The 19,201-nt window shown below is 34.1% G+C and overlaps 1 protein-coding gene across 7 annotated transcripts in view; it reads left to right on the top strand.

The window, feature by feature from the left end:
- The window catches only part of LOC143228768 (fat-like cadherin-related tumor suppressor homolog), a 218,393-nt gene that overhangs the window by 125,290 nt on the left and 73,902 nt on the right, over positions 1 to 19,201 (top strand). For all 7 annotated transcript variants that reach the window (XM_076460102.1, XM_076460098.1, XM_076460097.1 and 4 more), the window contains 3 exons: positions 6,061 to 6,122; positions 7,397 to 7,555; positions 8,728 to 8,880. In XM_076460102.1, coding sequence (XP_076316217.1) covers positions 6,061 to 6,122; positions 7,397 to 7,555; positions 8,728 to 8,880 — 374 coding nt within the window. The remainder of the gene's footprint in view (positions 1 to 6,060; positions 6,123 to 7,396; positions 7,556 to 8,727; positions 8,881 to 19,201) is intronic.

Raw genomic sequence — 19,201 nt, forward strand, 5'->3', positions numbered from 1 at the left:
CGTGTACGTCACACTGACTAGAAGTAGTAAAACAGTAGAACCATAGCGTGTACGTCACACTCACTAGAAGTAGTAAAACAGTAGAACCATAGCGTGTACGTCACACTGACTAGAAGTAGTAAAGCAGTAGAACCATAGCGTGTACGTCACACTTGACTAGAAGTAGTAAAGCAGTAGAACCATAGCGTGTACGTCACACTGACAAGAAGTAGTAAAACAGTAGAACCATAGCGTGTACATCACACTCACTAGAAGTAGTAAAGCAGTAGAACCATAGCGTGTACATCACACTCACTAGAAGTAGTAAAGCAGTAGAACCATAGCGTGTACATCACACTGACAAGAAGTAGTAAAGCAGTAGAACCATAGCGTGTACATCACACTGACTAGAAGTAGTAAAGCAGTAGAACCATAGCGTGTACGTCACACTGACTCGAAGTTGTAAAGCAGTAGAACCATAGCGTGTACGTGACACTGACTAAAAGTGGTAAAGCAGTAGAACCATAGCGTGTACGTCACACTGACTAAAAGTGGTAAAGCAGTACATCAAGACAGTATCGTCACTTTGTTTTAGAATTTCGCGCAAAGCTACACGAGGGCTATCTGTGCTAGCCGTCCTTATTTTAGCAGTGTAAGACTAGAAGGAAGGCAGCTAGTCATCACCATCCTCCGCCAACTCTTGGGCTATTCTTTTACTAAAAAATAGTGGGATTGACCGTCACATTATAACGCCCCCACGGCTGAAATGGCGAGCATGTTTGGTGTGACGGGGATTCGAACCCGCAATCCTCAGATTACGAGTCGAGGCCCTAACCACCTGGCCATGCTGGGTTTCCAGCTTCGTCAGAGTGAAATGATTCTTCAAACAGTTGACATTTCACAGTATCGTGTTCTTTACGCGTAATCATGAGGGTTGTATTTTGTTGGTAAATCCAGTGTCACCGTCATACACAGTCAACAATAACGTCTACAGCTACTTATCTGTCAGAAGTAATACTATTGGATTGGTAAGTAATGTGTTTGCGTGACGAACCAGATGGTTGCTACTAGTAGAAGCAGTTCAACGGGATGGGGAGGGGTGAAAGTGGTACACCAAGGATTGTACTGCAGAGAGAAGTCGCTGCGTTCTAGAGTAATGACCTTATACATACGTTCGAGAGGGAATTGTGGATGAGAGGGTTTTCAGTTGCAATTTATATCTCAATCTCCAAGAACTATAGGGATCCGTCTTACTATCAGTAGGTTAAACGTTGCTGTCGCTCGAGTTAATTGTGTCAGTCATGCAGTGCACTTAGTTTTTGCGTGTACAAAATAAAGTTTAAGAACAGTTTGAAGAGAACAAAAACATTGACGTGTGTTATTCGCCGTATATATTTTTGAACGAATTCAGAACACTGGATCTGAAAACCTTTTTAAGTGTCGCGGGTGAGAAAGTCTACAGAACTACAGTGCAAGGACCCAATGTTCGATTCTCCGCGATAAACACGAACAAATTAGAACATTATTGCCCGACTTGGCCAGTTGGTTAAAGCACTCAACTCGTAATCCGAGGGTTGCGTGTTCGAATCCCCATCATACCAAACATGCTCTCCCTTTCAGCCGTGGGGGCGTTATAAAGTCTTGATTAATCCCACTATTCGTTGGTAAAAAAATAGCCCAAGTGTTGGCTGTGGGTGATGGTGACTAACTGCTTTCCCTCTAGTCTTACACTGCTAAATTAGGGACGGCTAGTGCAGATAGCCCTCGTGTAGCTTTGCGCGAAAATTCAAAACAAACCAATCCAACGTAAATAACATTCTGGTTCCTTACCTATTTAATAATATTATATATAATAATAATAATAATAGCTATTTAATTTAATATATCCTGAATAACTTTTTGTTTGTTTTTTCTAATCCCTGTGGTCAACATATTTTATGTGTTCAACATACATAGAAGAAATATACCATGTTATGATGTCCGTCACAATCCTGTATTGAAGTATCTTTGTCTCTGTATTTCTGTTTATAGCCTAGAAGCTAAAGAAGCAATACGCCCACAGCGCCATATGTTATTAAAGGGCATATGAAACGTTGTTTTCAACCTTGATATGTTTAAAAACTTGTGTTTTCGCTTTTCTAATTTACAGTGAGAAACCGTTGAAGAGTTGAAATACATGACCCACCGTTAAGAGGCGGGACTTTCGAGGCTAGGACTTCGACTACCCTTGTACTAAATCCTCTTAATATTTTGATAAGCCATACTTGTTCCATCGTGAAATGGGGAGGCCATGGTATTATTTTAGTGCGAGTTTTTTCCCTTCGAGAAGCTAAAATTAAAAGACACTTCTCGTGCATACTTCACATTGTGAGAAGAAATGTGATGTCTTTAGAAGCAACTTATGTGGCACAGACAACAAAACTTATTTAGAGAAGAAAAACAAAAACGAAACCTGAAAGCTCAGGATAGCCCAGTAGTTGGTGGTGGATGTTGTTAATTATTTATTTTCCCTCACTTCAAAATTAGGAAAGTTGGCGTAGATGGCGCTGTGTAGTTTTGTACGAGTATGTAAAACAAATAAAGTTGTAAATAAAAAATAGAACAATCGAGTTTTGAAACGTGGATTAAATGTAAGACAATTTTTGCATATAGTAGGATTTTTCCATCCTCCAAAATAAAAATAATGGAATACTAAACCTTTTAATTGATTATTCTATCTTATTTTGGATTTTCCTAATTAATCTTGAGGCCCGCCAACATATTATTTCTCAGGTAGTAATAGCTTGGTGAAATTTGGGTGATCGTCAATAGCACGTAATTTGTTTGTTTGTTTTTGAATTTTGCGCATAGCTACTCGAGGGCTATCTGCGCTAGCCGTCCCTACTTTAGCAGTGTAAGACTAGAGGGAAGGCAGCTAGTCATCAACACCCACCGCCAACCCTTGGGTTACTCTTTTACCAACGAATAGTGGGATTGACCGTCACTTTATAACGCCTCCACAGCTGAAAGGGTGAGCATGTTTTGGTGCGACCGGGATTCGAACCCGCGACCCTCAGATTACGAGTCGAACGCCTTATATGTATTGAAGTACACGTAATAAAAACGGTGTGACGTAAAACTTCGCCAGCTCGTGAAAATTAATAAAAAGGAAACAAATACAGCTTCCGCGTGTTCTTCGACTTATTTATTATATTTTATATATTTTTATATGGGCCGGGCGTGTGTCGGTGATAAAAGTAAAGGTCTGTATGTTGTATTGTATTGTAAGGCTCAGGAAAACTTCGCACGAAGTGCCGTTCAGTTTGGAAATTCTAATATTGTAAGGTCGAAATATTTTTCGAGATGATCAAAGAGTTCAAGGCTCCAGTACTTCAACATGCTACTCACTTGTTCCGATAAGAATAGCCGTTCGAGTTGTGGATGCTGCTGATTGATTGCCCTTCTTTTAATCAACAGCACTTGATTAAATATGGCGGTTAAATCCACGTGCCTTATAAATTGCTTTCAGGTTGGAAACGCCTCCACTTTTCTATACATAATATGTGTGTTAAGTAGATACAGATAAATCACACACAAAATCACGACCCTTGAATTTCACCGTAACTGTACGGTTCTATTTAACATAATTTATTCGATTTTTGAAGAACTTTTGGTTGAAACCAGAACGATAAAATTCTAGCGTTTACTTGGTGCTCCATTTCTCGGTCAGTTACAAGAAACACTTTAGTTATAATCATAAATAACACACAACGTTTAATTGGGTATACAGGTTAAAAACATTTTGAACTAACGTTACTCTATGGTCTTCAAAAAAATTGACACGTGCTGACGTTAATTGTTATTTATTATTTTAGCATTCTACACGAGTGGCGAGAAACAGTACTTAAGCCCTACTTCCCTCCTCACCTCCCAGTGACACAGCGGAATGTCTGCGAACTTGCACTGCTAAAAACCGGGTTTCGATACCTGTGCTAGGCAAAACGCAGATAACCCATTGTGTAGCTCTGTGTTCAATCACGAACAAACAAACAAATATTATAACGTAGAAAATGTAAAGGTTTTGACGTACGTGCGTACGTGCAAACCTGTATGAAACTTCTGTGCGTGCTCACGTGAATTGAAGAACCAGAACTTTTATACATACACACATATATATAGAAAACAAACTTTAAGATGGAAATTTATGGTAATCCTGGTTGGTAGTTTGTCGTGAAATTTATTCTACACAATTCTACACCTTCATAGATTCTTGATATTCACCAGGGTGCGCTCAGTGTTGGACACAAGTTAAGTTACATGTAAAATTCATAGGTTTTCGTATAATACATAAACGTCCAATTTCTCTTCTTTTTTTTTTTTATTAATCCATACAAGAGCTCAAGCAAATTTGGTAAACAGTACATCTTCAACGTGCATTATTATAAGTTCGCCACTTGTTTTTCTGTCTTTACTAAACCAAATCCCCTGTCTACGTTCCCTGAAACGTTAAGGAAAATGCATGCGAGGAAATATAATCACATTTTTCTTCCACTTCGTCGGAATTCATTGCGTGATGTTCTGTTAGGCTTAGCTGTCCTGGAATTTTAACAAGCCTTTCTATATTCCGAAACATGCAGATTCGCGACAAAAAATGTTAGGCTTACGTTTATATAGGACTCATAAATTTACTTTAAGGAGACTGTACACACCAAAACTGAAATTTGTTGCTTTTGAAAGTCTGAGAGCTGTTTTTGTTTTGTCACGGCGTGTTTCTTCTGTTTATGTGCGTAAAATTTCAATATTTATACTAACTTAATTTCCTTCTAAGCATCTCTCGGATCGTTTAAGAAGAAACACATGTGTTTGACAGGGATTAACAACATGTTCAGTTACATATCACTTTTAACACACACATATATAAATTGTGATATCCTCTTTAGTCAAAGGTTTCTCATATTTATTTATATTTCATCAGATAACTTTAAAGTGTTGTAAAAGAAAATTAATTTTAAAAATTCTAATCGACGTAACCTTAACTAACATACAAGCTAGTATTAATTTATATGAAATGACGCGTTTCAATTACAAGTTTTAATTAATTATTCTGTATAACTCTAGAATTTACAAAAGACTGGAGATTTGTAACTGAAATGAAACTCTGGCCTTATTAGGGAAACTGATTGTTGTCGCACTTTTAATTAATTTGGAAAGTAGAAACTGTACTTTTTTATTGTATATATTCTTTACATTATTAGTTTAACTGAAGAATTGTTTGAGTCCAAATTCATCAGACTCGCATATATAAAAATGTATGTGTGAAATTTCGTTTAAAAGTGACAGAATATAAAATAACAGGTCACAATCCGTGACTAATAGCGCCAATAAGCGTGTCTGATTTGTGACGTCACGGCAAGTAACGAAGAGATTGCAGTAGATATGTGGTATGTTTTCCATTTCTAGTTTAAACTGCACTACACAGATAATATCACCGCCTGTCAAGGATGGGTGACACACCTATATACATTTATGTGTGTGTATGGGTGGGTAGAGCAGAAACAGTTGATTCCACTATAATTGTAAACACCGCGCCCAAAATGCAATGTTTTGTCTTAATCAGATAACGAATATAAATATTTTTTAAGTGGTAAACGGTCTGAGTTTTTGTCCAAAAAAGAAAATAACGTAATTGAATTATTATAGCGTGATTCGTTATCTCAGCATGATGTACTGTCAAGGAAAAGGTATTAGTTAGTGTTAACTGAAATCTGAAAACTACGTACACAGAAATTTGGAATTTTAGAAATCGGAGACGTTTCTGTCTTAATTATTACAGTTGGTGTTGAAGAAACAAAGCGTAAAACACTTGAAGTTATATAAAATTAGAAAAATTCTCAGAAAACAATGAAGTGACTTCATAAGTATACTGTTTATCGATATCTTCTGAAACACTTAAAAGAACAATACCACTTGTTTTATTTCTGAGGGCATTTTGTTTATCAATAGGCATGCTTTGTAGCTGCATCACGATTGTAACATAATCGCTAAAACCAAAGATTTTACGTTCTTCTGTCAGGCTCAACATCTACTTTCCCTTCGTTTTAGGCCTTATTAAAACGACCAACCGCCATTTAGACCGGGAGAGCCAATCAGAACACGTGCTTGAGGTGAGTATTTATATTAATTTTAGACTTGAACAAGTTTAAAAGTATTTTGAGGCTAGTGCGTTAATTTTTTGTTGTTGTTAATTTGAATGTCAAAAACATTGAAATACAACTTTTCAACTACGAAAAAATAACCTAAATTAAATATAAATGTTTTCAAAATGTACAAAGAGAAAATACAATAATTGGGTAAATTAGTTATATTAAGATATATATTCAAAAATAAATTAGTAGAAGTTTATTAAATATCCTTTTTTATATTTCTTTATTACTTTTATTAAAATTTCAGTTTAGTTATACATGTTTTGTAATTATAGAAGAGCAGTTTTTTCTTATCTTTAATAATTTAATACAAAAATATAAATTTTACTTCATAGTTGTTTTTTGTGTTCCTTAGTAATCGTTTTTTACAGTTTCACAATTCCAGCTAACTGCTGCTGCTGCTGCTTCCTGCTTAACTTTTACCTGTTTAAAATGACAGGAAGAAAAATATATGAAAAATAACATGAATTTAATTTAGGTTATTTATGTTTAATTGAAAAGCGACGTTATGAACATTTTTCATAGAAATTCTCGGTAAAATTACATCCTGAGGAATGATTTTTGAAGTCGAAATGGTCGAAAAAATTAACACAGATGATTAAAACGGAGGAGATGAATCATTGTAGTGTTTTGTTATTTGTATCCACAAGTAAACATTTATATGGTTTAGTTTTATATATATATATATATATATTACCAAATTTTATTACTTAAAGCTCACAAGTAAAGAGTGTAAGTTAATGTAATAAGATGTAGAAAGAAATAATAAATTCAATAACAATGATACGTCATAATTATTGACCAGTTATTGTTGGATTTATTTTTCAAGGTAGTTTTAAGTCATAATCATTGACCTGTTGATGGTTTTCTTTCATAAGCACTATTACATCGTAATTACATTATTGCTAGTCTATCACTGAAGAATTGTATTATGTAAGCGTAATTACGTTGTAATTACTAGATTATTATTTTCTGTTGTAGGTATTATTAATTCATAATTAATGACCTATTGTTCATGAAATTTCTTTTGTGGACACTTTTTTTATTGCTGATTTGTTATAGGAGGATTTTTATTTTGTAAGTATTGTTCGAGATCATGATTACACATTGTGAAATGATTTTTATTTATAAATACTAAAATATTACTGGTACCGATCTGTTATTAATAGTGTTTTTTGTAGGTACAATATGAGATTATGCTTAATGATGTGGTGTTGGTGAATTTTCTTCTGTAGATACTAGTGAGAGATTCTGGAGAACCTTCATTATCGTCCACCACCCGAGTGGTGGTTACAGTTGAAGACATTAATGATAATGATCCACAGTTCACAGAATCTCTTTATCGATGTCCAGTTTTGGTATCTAACAAAATGGCCGTAGGATATCTCTGTCGAGTAAGTATTAAATGTAGTTAGATTCTCAAACAGTTTCAAGTTTTACATAAAAATATCCAGTGAAATGTGAAGGTATGTAAAGAAAACGTATTAAAAGTGGATTGTTTATGAATATGTATATAAGATTATCAAACCAATAAGGGAACACCATAGAAACAAATATTTCAAATAATGTAGAAAACCTATATGTATTTTTAAGGTTCTTAGGGTAAAAATATCATAAAATAGAAGTAATTGTGTAATTATGGATGATTATTATAAATAAATATTTTAAATGAAATACATATTTGACAATGATATTTTGCTGAAATTTTCAATCTGTTTTGAAATTACATGAATATTAAATTATAGTTTAGTATTCATTAGAACGTGTAAAAAACCACGCATCAGCCATATGAAAAGAAGTACATGGATAAGGGGCAAAAAATATATTAAAAATGAAAGTATAGGAATGAATGCACTCAAAAAGTGAGGAAACAAGGTAGGAATGGGCATGATATAATAAAGCTTCGTCTGGTAAACTTCGTAACCAGATATGTTTAACATCTAGTCCATGCCTACTTCATTTTTCTTTATGTGTGATATTTTACAGCTTATGGCAACATATGAAAATCTGTTTCAGATTTTTCTACTTTTGTATACATACACACAGAAACTTTTTCAGATTTTTTGTCTTTGTATTTTTATCAACCTTTCTATCCGATGTATGAAATTCTGTTGTCTTTTCATGCTCTTGCAATAGGAGAGACAAGTTATGAAGAAACTAAACAATATAAAAGTTACAGGTTACACAATTATCTGATTCTTCTGGTATTGTATAAATAGACTTTGGAGTGTATGTATTGCCTCCAATAATTCGGTTAACAGAAACCTCTATTCATTGTATGGTAAGCATAAACAAGATTGATAAGTTTAGTTCACATGGTTTATTGTATACAGGATAGAAAAAATAAACAAAGTAAACAAGGACCGAATGTTGGACATGCCACATTGCAATGTTCTACAGAGGAAGTTCTATTACACTATGCCTTTTCCAAACTTGTTTCCTCAAATTTTTTGTATGCCCATTCCAACGTTTTAAGTTTTATTTAAATATTTTTTCACTTGTTTCTTGTAACAAATCAGTTTTTCAGTGTTGTCGTTAGTAAGTAATTAATAACATTTTTTCACAGGTTGTAGCTACCGATCTTGATGAAGGTCTCAATGCTATGGTGGAATACAAGATACAAAAAACAAGTGTGGGAAGCATTTTTTACGTGAACCCAAAAACTGGGATTATAACCACCAACAAAACTCTTCAGACTGGGTCTGAATATGAACTTTTTGTAAGTCTTAAGTTTATGGATAAAAAAATATAACATTTCTCTTACTTTCGTATAATATGTGTGGTAAATAAATTATGCTAGAAATCTTGGTAAATTGGACAGTTAGAGGGATGGAACATTATTTGATAATATTAGTTGTCATTGTATAGTTGATGGTTGAAGTTGTATGGCATTACAGTTTGTATTAGCAACATTTTGAAGACTGAATTATTCTTCAGAGTAGGAATAACATAAAATATTTTGTGAGCATATCAATACTGTACTTGGAATATTTTCAGTTCATGCTCTGTGTACTTAATATTAATGAGTGCTAACTGCTTTTTATCACATTATTTATCGTTGTGTGGTTTGAGCAACTTTTGTTTGTTTGGATTTAAAGTTAAATATTCAGTCTGGTTTAAGTAGATTTGGTGAAGGGAAGATTTATAATTGTTTTTGTTATAGGTTAAGAATTATGCTTACATTTGATTTATAATTTAATCTCGTCAAGTGCTAGCAAGCACTTCTCAGTTTCTCTTGTATATAAACAGTCATGTCATAACTAGCAAGTGTTTCATTTTCTCTCTTGTAGAATCAGTCATGTCATAACTAGCAAGTGTCTCATTTTCTCTCTTGTAGAATCAGTCATGTCATAACTAGCAAGTGTCTCATTTTCTCTCTTGTAGAATCAGTCATGTCATAACTAGCAAGTGTCTCATTTTCTCTCTTGTAGAATCAGTCATGTCATAACTAGCAAGTGTCTCATTTTCTCTCTTGTAGAATCAGTCATGTCATAGCTAGCAAGTGTCTCATTTTCTCTCTTGTAGAATCAGTCATGTCATAGCTAGCAAGTGTTTCATTTTCTCTTTTATATAATCAGTCATGTCATATCTAGCTAGTGTTTCATTTTCTCTCTTGTAGAATCAGTCATGTCATAGCTAGAAAGTGTCTCATTTTCTCTCTTGTAGAATCAGTCATGTCATAGCTAGCTAGTGTTTCCTTTTCTCTCTTGTAGAATCAGTCATATAATATCTAGCTAGTGTCTCATTTTTTCTTGTATATAATCAGTCATGTCATAACTAGCAAGTGTCTCATTTTCTCTCTTGTAGAATCAGTCATGTAATATCTAGCTAGTGTTTCATTTTCTCTCTCATAGAATCAGTCATGTCATAGCTAGCAAGTGTCTCATTTTCTCTCTCATAGAATCAGTCATGTCATAGCTAGCAAGTGTCTCATTTTCTCTCTTATAGAATCAGTCATGTCATAGCTAGCAAGAGTCTCATTTTCTCTCTTGTAGAATCAGTCATGTCATAGCTAGCAAGTGTCTCATTTTCTCTCTTGTAGAATCAGTCATGTCATAGCTAGCAAGTTTCTCATTTTCTCTCTTGTAGAATCAGTCATGTCATATCTAGCAAGTGTTTCATTTTCTCTTGTATATAAACAGTCATGTCATATCTAGCTAGTGTCTCATTTTCTTTCTTGTAGAATCAGTCATGTCATATCTAGCTAGTGTTTCATTTTCTCTCTTGTAGAATCAGTCATGTCATATCTAGCAAGTGTTTCATATTCTCTTGTATATAAACAGTCATGTCATATCTAGCTAGTGTCTCATTTTCTCTCTTGTAGAATCAGTCATGTCATATCTAGCTAGTGTCTCATTTTCTCTCTTGTAGAATCAGTCACGTCATAGCTAGCAAGTGTCTCATTTTCTCTCTCATAGAATCAGTCATGTCATAGCTAGCAAGTGTCTCATTTTCTCTTTTATATAATCAGTCATGTCATATCTAGCTAGTGTTTCATTTTCTCTTGTATATAAACAGTCATGTCATAGCTAGCAAGTGTCTCATTTTCTCTCTTGTATATAAACAGTCATGTCATATCTAGCTAGTGTCTCATTTTCTCTCTCATAGAATCAGTCATGTCATAGCTAGCAAGAGTCTCATTTTCTCTTTTATAGAATCAGTCATGTCATAGCTAGCTAGTGTCTCATTTTCTCTCTTACAGAATCAGTCATGTCATATCTAGCTAGTGTCTCATTTTCTCTCTTGTAGAATCAGTCATATAATATCTAGCTAGTGTCTCATTTTTTCTTGTATATGATCAGTCATGTCATAGCTAGCAAGTGTCTCATTTTCTCTCTTATAAAATCAGTCATGTCATATCTAGCTAGTGTTTCATTTTCTCTCTTGTAGAATCAGTCATGTCATAGCTAGCAAGTGTCTCATTTTCTCTCTTGTAGAATCAGTCATGTCATATCTAGCAAGTGTTTCATTTTCTCTTGTATATAAACAGTCATGTCATATCTAGCTAGTGTCTCATTTTCTTTCTTGTAGAATCAGTCATGTCATATCTAGCTAGTGTTTCATTTTCTCTCTTGTAGAATCAGTCATGTCATATCTAGCAAGTGTTTCATATTCTCTTGTATATAAACAGTCATGTCATATCTAGCTAGTGTCTCATTTTCTCTCTTGTAGAATCAGTCATGTCATATCTAGCTAGTGTCTCATTTTCTCTCTTGTAGAATCAGTCACGTCATAGCTAGCAAGTGTCTCATTTTCTCTCTCATAGAATCAGTCATGTCATAGCTAGCAAGTGTCTCATTTTCTCTTTTATATAATCAGTCATGTCATATCTAGCTAGTGTTTCATTTTCTCTTGTATATAAACAGTCATGTCATAGCTAGCAAGTGTCTCATTTTCTCTCTTGTATATAAACAGTCATGTCATATCTAGCTAGTGTCTCATTTTCTCTCTCATAGAATCAGTCATGTCATAGCTAGCAAGAGTCTCATTTTCTCTTTTATAGAATCAGTCATGTCATAGCTAGCTAGTGTCTCATTTTCTCTCTTACAGAATCAGTCATGTCATATCTAGCTAGTGTCTCATTTTCTCTCTTGTAGAATCAGTCATATAATATCTAGCTAGTGTCTCATTTTTTCTTGTATATGATCAGTCATGTCATAGCTAGCAAGTGTCTCATTTTCTCTCTTATAAAATCAGTCATGTCATATCTAGCTAGTGTTTCATTTTCTCTCTTGAAGAATCAGTCATGTCATAGCTAGCAAGAGTCTCATTTTCTCTCTTATAGAATCAGTCATGTCATATCTAGCAAGTGTCTCATTTTCTCTCTTGCAGAATCAGTCATGTCATAACTAGCAAGTGTCTCATTTTTCTCTTGTAGAATCAGTCATGTAATATCTAGCTAGTGTTTCATTTTCTCTTTTATATAATCAGTCATGTCATATCTAGCTAGTGTTTCATTTTCTCTTGTATATAAACAGTCATGTCATAACTAGCAAGTGTCTCATTTTCTCTCTTGTAGAATCAGTCATGTCATAGCTAGCAAGAGTCTCATTTTCTCTTTTATATAATCAGTCATGGCATATCTAGCTAGTGTTTCATTTTCTCATGTATATAAACAGTCATGTCATAGCTAGCAAGTGTCTCATTTTCTCTCTTGTATATAAACAGTCATGTCATATCTAGCTAGTGTCTCATTTTCTCTCTCATAGAATCAGTCATGTCATAGCTAGCAAGAGTCTCATTTTCTCTTTTATAGAATCAGTCATGTCATAGCTAGCTAGTGTCTCATTTTCTCTCTTACAGAATCAGTCATGTCATATCTAGCTAGTGTCTCATTTTCTCTCTTGTAGAATCAGTCATATAATATCTAGCTAGTGTCTCATTTTTTTCTTGTATATGATCAGTCATGTCATAGCTAGCAAGTGTCTCAGTTTCTCTTATAGAATCAGACATGTCATAGCTAGCAAGTGTCCCATTTTCTCTCTTGTAGAATCAGTCATGTCATAGCTAGCGTTTCATTTTCTCTCTCATAGAATCAGTCATGTCATAGCTAGCAAGTGTCTCATTTTCTCTCTTGTAGAATCAGTCATGTCATAGCTAGCAAGAGTCTCATTTTCTCTTTATATAATCAGTCATGGCATATCTAGCTAGTGTTTCATTTTCTCATGTATATAAACAGTCATGTCATAGCTAGCAAGTGTCTCATTTTCTCTCTTGTATATAAACAGTCATGTCATATCTAGCTAGTGTCTCATTTTCTCTCTCATAGAATCAGTCATGTCATAGCTAGCAAGAGTCTCATTTTTCTCTTTATAGAATCAGTCATGTCATAGCTAGCTAGTGTCTCATTTTCTCTCTTACAGAATCAGTCATGTCATATCTAGCTAGTGTCTCATTTTCTCTCTTGTAGAATCAGTCATATAATATCTAGCTAGTGTCTCATTTTTTTCTTGTATATGATCAGTCATGTCATAGCTAGCAAGTGTCTCATTTTCTCTCTTATAAAATCAGTCATGTCATATCTAGCTAGTGTTTCATTTTCTCTCTTGAAGAATCAGTCATGTCATAGCTAGCAAGAGTCTCATTTTCTCTCTTATAGAATCAGTCATGTCATATCTAGCAAGTGTCTCATTTTCTCTCTTGTAGAATCAGTCATGTCATAACTAGCAAGTGTCTCATTTTCTCTCTTGTAGAATCAGTCATGTAATATCTAGCTAGTGTTTCATTTTCTCTTTTATATAATCAGTCATGTCATATCTAGCTAGTGTTTCATTTTCTCTTGTATATAAACAGTCATGTCATAGCTAACAAGAGTCTCATTTTCTCTCTTGTAGAATCAGTCATGTCATAGCTAGCTAGTGTTTCATTTTCTCTCTTGTAGAATCAGTCATGTAATATCTAGCTAGTGTCTCATTTTCTCTCTTGTAGAATCAGTCATGTCATATCTAGCTAGTGTCTCATTTTCTCTCTTGTAGAATCAGTCATATAATATCTAGCTAGTGTCTCATTTTTCTTGTATATAATCAGTCATGTCATAGCTAGCAAGCACTTCTCAGTTTCTCTTGTATATAAACAGTCATGTTATATCTAGCTAGTGTTTCATTTTCTCTCTTGTAGAATCAGTCATGTCATAGCTAGCAAGTGTCTCATTTTCTCTCTTGTAGAATCAGTCATGTCATAGCTAGCAAGTTTCTCATTTTCTCTCTTGTAGAATCAGTCATGTCATATCTAGCATTTCATTTTCTCTTGTATATAAACAGTCATGTCATATCTAGCTAGTGTCTCATTTTCTTTCTTGTAGAATCAGTCATGTCATATCTAGCTAGTGTTTCATTTTCTCTCTTGTAGAATCAGTCATGTCATATCTAGCAAGTGTTTCATATTCTCTTGTATATAAACAGTCATGTCATATCTAGCTAGTGTCTCATTTTCTTTCTTGTAGAATCAGTCATGTCATATCTAGCTAGTGTCTCATTTTCTCTCTTGTAGAATCAGTCATGTCATAGCTAGCAAGTGTCTCATTTTCTCTCTCATAGAATCAGTCATGTCATAGCTAGCAAGTGTCTCATTTTCTCTTTTATATAATCAGTCATGTCATATCTAGCTAGTGTTTCATTTTCTCTTGTATATAAACAGTCATGTCATAGCTAGCAAGTGTCTCATTTTCTCTCTTGTATATAAACAGTCATGTCATATCTAGCTAGTGTCTCATTTTCTCTCTCATAGAATCAGTCATGTCATAGCTAGCAAGAGTCTCATTTTCTCTTTATAGAATCAGTCATGTCATAGCTAGCTAGTGTCTCATTTTCTCTCTTACAGAATCAGTCATGTTATATCTAGCTAGTGTCTCATTTTCTCTCTTGTAGAATCAGTCATATAATATCTAGCTAGTGTCTCATTTTTTTCTTGTATATGATCAGTCATGTCATAGCTAGCAAGTGTCTCATTTTCTCTCTTATAAAATCAGTCATGTCATATCTAGCTAGTGTTTAATTTTCTCTCTTGAAGAATCAGTCATGTCATAGTTAGCAAGAGTCTCATTTTCTCTCTTATAGAATCAGTCATGTCATATCTAGCAAGTGTCTCATTTTCTCTCTTGTAGAATCAGTCATGTCATAACTAGCAAGTGTCTCATTTTCTCTCTTGTAGAATCAGTCATGTAATATCTAGCTAGTGTTTCATTTTCTCTTTTATATAATCAGTCATGTCATATCTAGCTAGTGTTTCATTTTCTCTTGTATATAAACAGTCATGTCATAACTAGCAAGTGTCTCATTTTCTCTCTTGTAGAATCAGTCATGTCATAGCTAGCAAGAGTCTCATTTTCTCTCTTGTAGAATCAGTCATGTGATAGCTAGCAAGTGTCTCATTTTCTCTCTTGTAGAATCAGTCATGTGATAGCTAGCAAGTGTTTCATTTTCTCTCTTGTAGAATCAGTCATGTCATAGCTAGCAAGTGTCTCATTTTCTCTCTTGTAGAATCAGTCATGTCATAGCTAGCAAGTGTCTCAGTTTCTCTTATAGAATCAGTCATGTCATAACTAGCAAGTGTCTCATTTTCTCTCTTGTAGAATCAGTCATGTCATAGCTAGCTAGTGTCTCATTTTCTCTCTTGTAGAATCAGTCATATAATATCTAGCTAGTGTCTCATTTTTTCTTGTATATAATCAGTCATGTCATAACTAGCAAGTGTCTCATTTTCTCTCTTGTAGAATCAGTCATGTAATATCTAGCTAGTGTTTCATTTTCTCTCTCATAGAATCAGTCATGTCATAGCTAGCAAGTGTCTCATTTTCTCTCTCATAGAATCAGTCATGTCATAGCTAGCAAGTGTCTCATTTTCTCTTTATAGAATCAGTCATGTCATAGCTAGCAAGAGTCTCATTTTCTCTCTTGTAGAATCAGTCATGTCATAGCTAGCAAGTGTCTCATTTTCTCTCTTGTAGAATCAGTCATGTCATATCTAGCAAGTGTTTCATTTTCTCTTGTATATAAACAGTCATGTCATATCTAGCTAGTGTCTCATTTTCTTTCTTGTAGAATCAGTCATGTCATATCTAGCTAGTGTTTCATTTTCTCTCTTGTAGAATCAGTCATGTCATATCTAGCAAGTGTTTCATATTCTCTTGTATATAAACAGTCATGTCATATCTAGCTAGTGTCTCATTTTCTCTTTTGTAGAATCAGTCATGTCATATCTAGCTAGTGTCTCATTTTCTCTCTTGTAGAATCAGTCACGTCATAGCTAGCAAGTGTCTCATTTTCTCTCTCATAGAATCAGTCATGTCATAGCTAGCAAGTGTCTCATTTTCTCTTTTATATAATCAGTCATGTCATATCTAGCTAGTGTTTCATTTTCTCTTGTATATAAACAGTCATGTCATAGCTAGCAAGTGTCTCATTTTCTCTTTGTATATAAACAGTCATGTCATATCTAGCTAGTGTCTCATTTTCTCTCTCATAGAATCAGTCATGTCATAGCTAGCAAGAGTCTCATTTTCTCTTTTATAGAATCAGTCATGTCATAGCTAGCTAGTGTCTCATTTTCTCTCTACAGAATCAGTCATGTCATATCTAGCTAGTGTCTCATTTTCTCTCTTGTAGAATCAGTCATATAATATCTAGCTAGTGTCTCATTTTTCTTGTATATGATCAGTCATGTCATAGCTAGCAAGTGTCTCATTTTCTCTCTTATAAAATCAGTCATGTCATATCTAGCTAGTGTTTCATTTTCTCTCTTGAAGAATCAGTCATGTCATAGCTAGCAAGAGTCTCATTTTTCTCTCTTATAGAATCAGTCATGTCATATCTAGCAAGTGTCTCATTTTCTCTCTTGCAGAATCAGTCATGTCATAACTAGCAAGTGTCTCATTTTCTCTCTTGTAGAATCAGTCATGTAATATCTAGCTAGTGTTTCATTTTCTCTTTTATATAATCAGTCATGTCATATCTAGCTAGTGTTTCATTTTCTCTTGTATATAAACAGTCATGTCATAACTAGCAAGTGTCTCATTTTCTCTCTTGTAGAATCAGTCATGTCATAGCTAGCAAGAGTCTCATTTTCTCTTTTATATAATCAGTCATGGCATATCTAGCTAGTGTTTCATTTTCTCATGTATATAAACAGTCATGTCATAGCTAGCAAGTGTCTCATTTTCTCTCTTGTATATAAACAGTCATGTCATATCTAGCTAGTGTCTCATTTTCTCTCTCATAGAATCAGTCATGTCATAGCTAGCAAGAGTCTCATTTTCTCTTTTATAGAATCAGTCATGTCATAGCTAGCTAGTGTCTCATTTTCTCTCTTACAGAATCAGTCATGTCATATCTAGCTAGTGTCTCATTTTCTCTCTTGTAGAATCAGTCATATAATATCTAGCTAGTGTCTCATTTTTTCTTGTATATGATCAGTCATGTCATAGCTAGCAAGTGTCTCATTTTCTCTCTTATAAAATCAGTCATGTCATATCTAGCTAGTGTTTCATTTTCTCTCTTGAAGAATCAGTCATGTCATAGCTAGCAAGAGTCTCATTTTCTCTCTTATAGAATCAGTCATGTCATATCTAGCAAGTGTCTCATTTTCTCTCTTGTAGAATCAGTCATGTCATAACTAGCAAGTGTCTCATTTTCTCTCTGTAGAATCAGTCATGTAATATCTAGCTAGTGTTTCATTTTCTCTTTTATATAATCAGTCATGTCATATCTAGCTAGTGTTTCATTTTCTCTTGTATATAAACAGTCATGTCATAACTAGCAAGTGTCTCATTTTCTGTCTTGTAGAATCAGTCATGTCATAGCTAGCAAGTGTCTCAGTTTCTCTTATAGAATCAGTCATGTCATAGCTAGCGTCTCATTTTCTCTCTTGTAGATTCAGTCATGTCATAGCTAGCAAGTGTCTCATTTTCTCTCTTATAGAATCAGTGATGTCATATCTAGCTAGTGTTTCATTTTCTCTTGTATATAAACAGTCATGTCATAGCTAACAAGAGTCTCATTTTCTCTCTTGTAGAATCAGTCATGTCATAGCTAGCTAGTGTTTCATTTTCTCTCTTGTAGAATCAGTCATGTAATATCTAGCTAGTGTCTCATTTTCTCTCTTGTAGAATCAGTCATGTCATATCTAGCTAGTGTCTCATTTTCTCTCTTGTAGAATCAGTCATATAATATCTAGCTAGTGTCTCATTTTTTCTTGTATATAATCAGTCATGTCATAGCTAGCAAGCACTTCTCAGTTTCTCTTGTATATAAACAGTCATGTTATATCTAGCTAGTGTTTCATTTTCTCTTGTAGAATCAGTCATGTCATAGCTAGCAAGTGTCTCATTTTCTCTCTTGTAGAATCAGTCATGTCATAGCTAGCAAGTTTCTCATTTTCTCTCTTGTAGAATCAGTCATGTCATATCTAGCGTTTTCATTTTCTCTTGTATATAAACAGTCATGTCATATCTAGCTAGTGTCTCATTTTTCTTTCTTGTAGAATCAGTCATGTCATATCTAGCTAGTGTTTCATTTTCTCTCTTGTAGAATCAGTCATGTCATATCTAGCAAGTGTTTCATATTCTCTTGTATATAAACAGTCATGTCATATCTAGCTAGTGTCTCATTTTCTTTCTTGTAGAATCAGTCATGTCATATCTAGCTAGTGTCTCATTTTCTCTCTTGTAGAATCAGTCATGTCATAGCTAGCAAGTGTCTCATTTTCTCTCTCATAGAATCAGTCATGTCATAGCTAGCAAGTGTCTCATTTTCTTTTATATAATCAGTCATGTCATATCTAGCTAGTGTTTCATTTTCTCTTGTATATAAACAGTCATGTCATAGCTAGCAAGTGTCTCATTTCTCTCTTGTATATAAACAGTCATGTCATATCTAGCTAGTGTCTCATTTTTCTCTCTCATAGAATCAGTCATGTCATAGCTAGCAAGAGTCTCATTTTCTCTTTTATAGAATCAGTCATGTCATAGCTAGCTAGTGTCTCATTTTCTCTCTTACAGAATCAGTCATGTTATATCTAGCTAGTGTCTCATTTTCTCTCTTGTAGAATCAGTCATATAATATCTAGCTAGTGTCTCATTTTTTCTTGTATATGATCAGTCATGTCATAGCTAGCAAGTGTCTCATTTTCTCTCTTATAAAATCAGTCATGTCATATCTAGCTAGTGTTTCATTTTCTCTCTTGAAGAATCAGTCATGTCATAGTTAGCAAGAGTCTCATTTTTCTCTCTTATAGAATCAGTCATGTCATATCTAGCAAGTGTCTCATTTTCTCTCTTGTAGAATCAGTCATGTCATAACTAGCAAGTGTCTCATTTTCTCTCTTGTAGAATCAGTCATGTAATATCTAGCTAGTGTTTCATTTTCTCTTTTATATAATCAGTCATGTCATATCTAGCTAGTGTTTCATTTTCTCTTGTATATAAACAGTCATGTCATAACTAGCAAGTGTCTCATTTTCTCTCTTGTAGAATCAGTCATGTCATAGCTAGCAAGAGTCTCATTTTCTCTCTCGTAGAATCAGTCATGTGATAGCTAGCAAGTGTC

The sequence above is a fragment of the Tachypleus tridentatus genome, chromosome 10 (genome assembly GCF_004210375.1).
Source record: "Tachypleus tridentatus isolate NWPU-2018 chromosome 10, ASM421037v1, whole genome shotgun sequence".
NCBI lineage: Eukaryota > Metazoa > Arthropoda > Merostomata > Xiphosura > Limulidae > Tachypleus > Tachypleus tridentatus.